General features: G+C 46.4%; 1 protein-coding gene across 3 annotated transcripts in view; it reads left to right on the top strand.

The window, feature by feature from the left end:
- Nucleotides 1-1,314: 1,314 nt before the first annotated feature.
- The window catches only part of LPO (lactoperoxidase), a 30,769-nt gene continuing 24,651 nt past the window's right edge, over nucleotides 1,315-7,432 (top strand). Inside the window, exons 1-3 of one of the 3 annotated variants that reach the window (XM_011953702.1) lie at nucleotides 1,320-1,626; nucleotides 5,853-5,930; nucleotides 6,864-6,951. In XM_011953702.1, the coding sequence (XP_011809092.1) occupies nucleotides 5,855-5,930; nucleotides 6,864-6,951 (164 nt within the window). In that variant the 5' untranslated portion in view covers nucleotides 1,320-1,626; nucleotides 5,853-5,854. Of the gene's footprint in view, nucleotides 1,627-5,852; nucleotides 5,931-6,863; nucleotides 6,952-7,432 lie in introns of all 3 variants that reach the window. The other 2 variants (XM_011953703.1, XM_011953704.1) reach the window with 2 other exon arrangements.

The following is a 7,432-nucleotide window of genomic DNA, read 5'->3' as shown; positions in this document are numbered from 1 at the left end:
AGGTCTGCCTAATGACACAACTTCCTGAACACATTAAGCATAAAACTCAGAGGCAAGAACCTTGAGAAGCATGTGCCAAAGTTCAGGGAATGGTCAGACAAAGAAACAATGCTTGGCTAAGGAGATGAAGTGTGTTTCAAAGAAAACAGGAAGAGCCTGATGTCTCACTCACCTCTCCTGGACACCTGCCTTCTTCTGAGATGCCCAGCTCATTTGCCTGGATTCATCACAAGAGAAGCAATTTTTAGACATATTCCATCATCTAGAGAAAGGAAATATCACTTTTTTGAAGGTGAACCAAGAAGTCTGGTTTGGGGTTGATACATTTTTGACAGTTGCTCCCAGAGTATTTTCAACTCAGAGTATGATTTCATAAAGAGGCTTATTATGTTTTAAATTGTCTGTCTGTAAAATACACTCTCATGAAATTTTGTTTTCTCAGAATCTTCGTGTTTCCTTCTTGTATGAATCTAATGAGCTTGAATTTCTAAAGTCATTGAGGTAGGAAAGGTATGTAGCATTATACTTGAGCTTCAGGTCAATAATTTATAGGATAGCGGTGGTTTTGTTTTGTTTTGTTTCGTTTTTTGAGACAGAGTCTCGTCCTGTCACCCAGGCTGGAGTGCAATGGCATGATCTTGGCTCACTGCAACCCCTGCCTCCCAGGTTCAAGTGATTCTCCCACCTCAGCCTCCCAGGTAGCTATTGCTAAAATATTACAGGCATGCACCACCATGCCTAGCTAATTTTTGTGTTTTTAATAGAGACGGGGTTTCACCATGTTGACCAGGCTGGTCTCGAACTCAAGTGATCCACCCACCTCGGCCTCCCAGATACTGGAGTTTTTTAATGGGCCACCCAATAGAAGGCATGAAGTCATAGAATCATAATAATCACCAAAACCAACCATTGATTTCACTACTAGAAAATTTGAGACACCAGAAGGTGAAGTGACTTGCCTAGAGCCATACAATGGCAGAGGCAGGGACTGCAACCCACTATCCTAATGACAAGCTTAGGGCTCTTCTCACCCTTTGGTGGCCAAAAGTGTTTTGAAATTTTGACCAAAAAAAATTAATGTTTATTAATCATTTTAAATCCAAAAGATGAATCCACTGGATTCCACAGTAAACTGGGTGGAAAGTAAGGGAGGGATCAAAGGGCAGCGAATATATGAATGGGGAGGAGAACCATTTAGGTTGGTGCAAAAGTAATTGCGGTTTTTGCAATTACTTTTGCATCTACCTAATAATTGTTCATAATTCTAAGAGCTATTCGGATCCCATTAGGAGTTTAAGAGGGACAAATGTGCTCAGGGCGTGCAGCTTTGCCTTCCAGGACTAGATCAGGATCATGCATTTAAGTTGGAAGATGGAAAGAGGAGCTGCTGCACCCACAGTCAGTGGTATTGCATCAACCAATCCCTGCCATTCTGCAGTTTCCTGGTGCATGTGCCCAGAGTCACATGGTGTTTCCTGCTAAGCCTCAGCGTCTCCTCCAAGCCACACCAAAATCTTTCCGTCTGGGCCTTTCCCAGAAATACATTCTTGCTGGAAGGTATAAAAGACCACCTCCTCCAAGCAGAGCAACTCCCTGGCTGCTGTGAAAAGACAAGGCACTGGGCAGGTAAGACTCGTCAACTTTCATCTTTCCTGGTTTCTGCAAAGTTGATGATGAAATTTCCTAACGTCTTCTCAGAAAGCTTAGTACTGGATTTGGACCTGTCTCTATCAGGCATTTTCTGGTGCCAGCTTTAGCCACCCCATGGCACACTCCCCTTGTTTGGTATATGAGAGAATGTAATTAAGCCTCCCCCACCACTGTGGGGAAAAAGGCTTCTCTGTGTCTGAAAACTATGTCACAGAATCATAGACTCTTAGGGCTGGAAGGTACCATAGACCTCTCTTATCCACCCTGCTTAGGAACTGAGATCGAAGCAATTTAATGTGTCCAGAATCATATGGGAATTTAGGGAAAACCATTGACACAATGGTGCTCCCTGTGCTATTCTTGAGACAGTGTGATGAAATCTGGCCTCTCCACTATAGGGGAAATTTTGCAGTGTTTTAAGGTGTTCCCTAAGCCGGAGCTGTCAGGTCTTCATCTCATTTCCAGCATCTCATGCCTGCCATCTGCAGCAGATCTGACCATCTAGTTTGCCCAGTCCTAGCTGTCTGAAGTGTCCTGTGGACACCTGGCTCTCAAGCAGGTGTGTGACCTGTTTGCAGCAGTACTAGGCAGGCTTCATTTTGGGAGAATGGGATGGTTAAATTATATTTGTTTTTGATGCAATTGTGTGCCTCAAATCTTTTGGTTGAAGTAGATTATTTCTGCTCTAGAGGGCTTGATAAGAGCTATCTCTTCATTCTCATCCTGATCTTGGAGTCACTCAAAAGATCAAGAGAGTGTTCCTGTGGGTGATGAGGCAAGAATTATGGCTTTCCTATTGGCTCACTCCACCACCCTCCACAGGGCTCTTTCCAGTCATGGAAGAGAATCTCACTGACTTCATCCCTTCTCAGGCCTTCCCCCATCTCTTTGGTGACTGCTCAGCAACATTGAGAACCAAAGTCTGGAAGGCCTTGGTACTCAGACTGTGGTCTGCAGACCAGCAACATCATCATCACCTGGAGCTTATGGGAAGTGCAGACTTTCAGGCCCCTTCTATGACTTTCTGAGTCAGAATCTGCATTTACCCCAATCTCTAGGTGATTAGTAGGCACATTACAGTGTGAGAGGCTTGCCGAGAGACCATCTCTGCCCTCTCCCTCTGCAACCTCCAGATGCCGAACTTCTCTGCTCTAGGAGTTTCATTCATTCAGCATGCACCCAACACCTATTATATATTGACATACTTAGGTCCTGGAAAACAAATACATAAGATGGAGCCCTTCGGGAGTTCATGGTCTGATAGGGGAAACAGATGTGAAGACAGTAATATGAGATATGGATGAAATATTGTGGGAGGACAGAAAAAGGAACGATCTGACTTTTCCTGGAGAAAACTGGTAAACTTCACAGAGAAGGTGGCATTTGGTCTGGGTTTTGAAGGATGAATAGGAGTTTATTAGGCAGAGAGGGTATTGTATAAGGAAGAGCATGAGTGGAGGCATGGGATTGTGGACCAGCCTGGCATTTGAGGGGCAAAGGCTGTGGCTCTGTCTCCAGATAGTGCTTCATGTCCCAGGGAAGGCTCCAGGCTTTGCTGCAAACCAAAGGGCTTGGGAAATGGTTTCTACACTCACCATGTTGATAAGAATGCAGATAAATATCCACACATCACAGAAGTCTCTTGTTAGCCTTTTACACTCTAAAGCCCCATGCCCTCTTGCCCTGCGTGGTTCTGGCTGCAGACAGTGTCCCTCTAGAATCTTTTTGCATACCCCCTTTTCAGTGACATGACCTTGTATTTACCTGGCTCTGATTTTTGTTCACACCCTTCCTTCACACCCACCAAGAACATTGCCAAAGACATGGGAAAATAATTTATCTCTGGCCTTGAAGTCCCCCCTTCTCCACTTTCCAGTGAGAAGAGCATGAAGGGGGTCCCAAAGAAGAGGAGAGGAGAAATGAGTACTTAAGTATTATTTCCTGTTTAATTTTCTCAACTTTCATGTCTTCTTCTATGATCTTGTCTTCCTCAGGCTGTCTCAGATGATGCCTTTTTAAAAAATGGACTAATTTTTTACCTTGTGTTTGTCATTTATTATGAAATGCATTAGTCATTCAAAGAACAACATAATGAATGCTTGTGCCCACAGCCCTCTTAAAAAAATCAATGATGTGCTGGCTGCCAGGAGCTGGGGGGAAGAGTAAATAGGGAGTTGGTGTTCAATGGGTATAGGGTTTCAGTTCTTACAGGATGAAAATGTTCTAGAGATCCATTGTACAACATGTGAATATACCTGACATTATAGTATTACATAGTTTAAGTGACTATGATGCTAGATTTTATGCTATGTGGTTTTTTTGGGTTTTTGGTTTTTTCTTTTCTTTTTTTTTTTTTTTGGAGATGGAGTCTCATTCTGACACCCAGCTGGGATGCAGTGGTTCAATCTTGGCTCACTACAACCTCCACCTCCCAGGTTCAAGCAATTCTCCTGCCTCAGTCTCCCCAGTAGCTGGAATTGCCAGTGTATGCCACCACCCCTGGCTAATTTTTGTATTTTTAGTAGAGACAGGGTTTTACCATGTTGGCCAGGCTGGTCTCCAACCCCGACCTCAAGTGATCTGCTACCTTGGCCTCCCAAAGTGCTGGGATTACAGGCATGAGCCACCACACTTGGCCATGTTTTTTTTTTTTTTTTTTTTACCACAATTTGTTTTTTAAAGTCAATGATACCTTTTCCTCCAAAACCATCATCTCTGTTTGTTTGAAGGGCAGATTTCTGCTAACTCAATGAACCCTGCAATGGGTTCCCTGAAGTTGCAAAATATGGTGACAGAGGGATAGGAGGTCACAGAATCTCTTCCTCCTTGGGACCATACAACTCTAAGGACAAGAGCCCACTGAGAGGTCAAGCTGTTTGAGAACTCATCTTGGGAAAGGGGGAAGTAACAGAAAGAATCTTGGCCAGAGGTATTTATTCATGCCTTGCCTTTTCTCTAGAGTTAGCTTACAGAAAGTACATCCAACAAGATACAAATTATTAGAGGGAAAAATTGGAGGTGGACAGGGGTGAAAGAGGCTGAAATGACCTGATCCAGATACAGAGTTCTCCTGGTCTGGCCTATTCCAAGTGGAGAAGATTTGGAGAGGGTCTGCAAGACAGGTGGGGAAATCTGTCAGGCAGAGCTCCAGAATTTCTCTCTGGGAGCTGAGCCTTGGGGAGACGTGGCTGGGGGGCAACCTGAGGCTGCTCTCCCTGGTGTGCTTCTGGATTCCACCAGTGAACGCCGTGCTGCAGGGAGAGCCCATGCACTCTTGTGAAAACTGAGGAGCCTCTCAGGACCATGTTCTAAACACACAATCATTCCATCTGCACGCTGTGGCTGCCTCCCCGGGCTGGAGCCAGAATCTCCTCAGAAGATATATGGGGTCTGCTCCACTAGGCCCAGTGAAGACCCTCATCAGAAAACAAAGCAGCACAAAATTTAGTCTAAAGACTTTCGTTCAGAGTTGAAGCTCATGGCGAAGGGGTTAATCCATGAGCTGGAATCTTTCCAGGCAGGCTGGGGCACAGCTGTGGGCTCAGGGGAGCTCTGAGCTTTGTCATAACTTTCTTTCAGTATTGCCATCAAGTTGGCACTTTGAGGGATGGGGAAGCCCCTGCCCTGCCAGGTTTCCGAAGGGAGGCGCTGAGTGTCTACCTCTCAGGCACTCTCCCCTGGGGCTGGGCCAGAGGAAACTGGCTTGCAGGGAGCAATGCATTCTGGAGGGAAGGAGGGAGGAGAACTCGAAGGCAGGCTCCAGGCTTGGTAACAGCGTTTCTCACACATGTGACAAGACAGGCACAGCATCTCAGGACCACAGGCTGTCAGGACAGAACTGGACATTCTGGATCACTTGGTCTCACCTCCTCCCACAGCAAGCCAGGACCCCAGATATGTTAAGTAACCTGCCTAAGGTCACAGAGCTATTTGGAACAAATGCAGAATGATAAATCAGGGCCTTCGATCCTGAAGCCTGAGTTCTTTCCCTTCCACCACGGCTTCTCCTCTTTCCATCGCTTCCAGCACCTAACACAGGCCTGTGCATAAAGTAGATGTTTCATTCGTCAATGTGGCTTCTCCTTCCCTGTTCCAGTGTTAGGATGTCTGATGTTCCTTGGGCTTTCTCTGCTTTCTGTGATTCAAACCCTCCCACTTGGGCTCTAGAGAGGCTCACAGAGTGATCCTGCATCTCGTTTCAGCGATGAGGATCCTTCTCCATCTCCCAGCCCTCCTGGCTTCTCTCATCTTGCTTCAGGCTGCAGCATCTGCCACAAGAGGTGAGTGTCTCCCTTTATGGGTTTTCTGGGGCTACTGTCACAAAGCACACCAACTGGGTGGCCTAAAACAACGGAAATGTATTCTTTCACAGTCCAGGAGATAGAAGTCCAAAATCAAGGTGTTGGCAGGCCTGTGCTCCCTCTGAAGGCTCTAGGGAAGAATGCTTCCTTTCTTCTTCCAGCTTCTGGTGGTCCTGGTATCCTTGGTGTTCCCTGGCTTGTAGCTGCAACACTCCAATCTCCGCCTCAGTCTTTGCATGGCCTTTTTCTTTGTGTGTCCTCTCCTCTTCTCAAAAAACCACCATTCATTGGATTTAGGGCCCATGCTAAGGCAGTATGACCTCATTTTAATTCGTAATATCTACAAAGACCCTACTTCCAAATAAGGTCACATTCTGAGGTTCCATTCATATGTGAATTTGGGGAGGGCCATTATTTAACCCACTATGCTCTCCTTGTTGAGAAAACAGATCCTGTCCTCCATGCTCCAGACACCAAAACAAGAGGGAACAGGGAATCCCATTACTATCATGCCATCCCCTTCTCTACATCAGGGTCCTGGTGATCAGTGGGTCCTCTTTAATGAACTTGTGATAGTCCATGAGACCATCTCACCAGGAACCAGAAAAACCCCCACAGCCCAGCAGCCCAAGCACCCTGAGTGGCCACACTCCCTCTTCATCCCATCTCTGGGCATTCTAGTGAGATCTCAAAGAGCAATTTTGACATCTTATTGAAGATCCAAGAGTATTCTTCCCATTCTGTGCTTTTTCCCCTTAAGGACTCTTATGAAACTTTCGTAATCTTGATCTCCTGCCTGCCCAGATTTGTGGGGTGGGGGTAATGGCTGAGAAAGAGGGGGACAAAAGCAGAAGACATTGCAAAGGAGTCGTGTCTGACAACCTACTTCCTGCTCCCCACTCCAACCCCAAGCACAGACCACCAGAACCTCTGCCATCTCCGATGCTGTGAGTCAGGCCAAGGTCCAAGTCAACAAGGCCTTCCTGGACTCCCGAACCAGGTACGTGACACACACACACACACACACACACACACACACACTTCCCTTCACAGGCTTCCTGTTCATGACAAGCACATCTAGGCCAGTGAGGCGAACAATGATAAAACTTGCCTTTCCATCCTCCCAGGCTTCCAAGTACATGACAAGTAGGAGCAATAGCCCACATTCCTAAAGTCCCCAGCCTGTACATCACCTGGAAGAGGACAGCTAGTCTAACCCTAGAAGGACCTTTTTTTTTTTTTTTTTTGAGATAGAGTCTCGCTCTGTCGCCCAGGCTGGGGTGCAGTGGTGCGATCTCGGCTCGCTGCAAGCTCCACCTCCCAGGTTCACGCCATTCTCCTGCCTCAGCCTCCCGAGTAGCTGGGACTACAGGTGCCCGCCACCATGCCCGGCTCATTTTTTTGTATTTTTAGTAGAGATGGGGTTTCACCGTGTTAGCCAGGATGGTCTCGATCTCCTGACCTTGTGATCCACCCGCCTC

This window comes from Colobus angolensis, unplaced genomic scaffold (assembly GCF_000951035.1).
Source record: "Colobus angolensis palliatus isolate OR3802 unplaced genomic scaffold, Cang.pa_1.0 Scaffold37, whole genome shotgun sequence".
In the NCBI taxonomy this organism is placed as follows: domain Eukaryota; kingdom Metazoa; phylum Chordata; class Mammalia; order Primates; family Cercopithecidae; genus Colobus; species Colobus angolensis.
The sequence above is the reverse complement of the archived record's forward strand: the minus strand, read 5'-3'. Positions and strand labels throughout refer to the sequence as shown.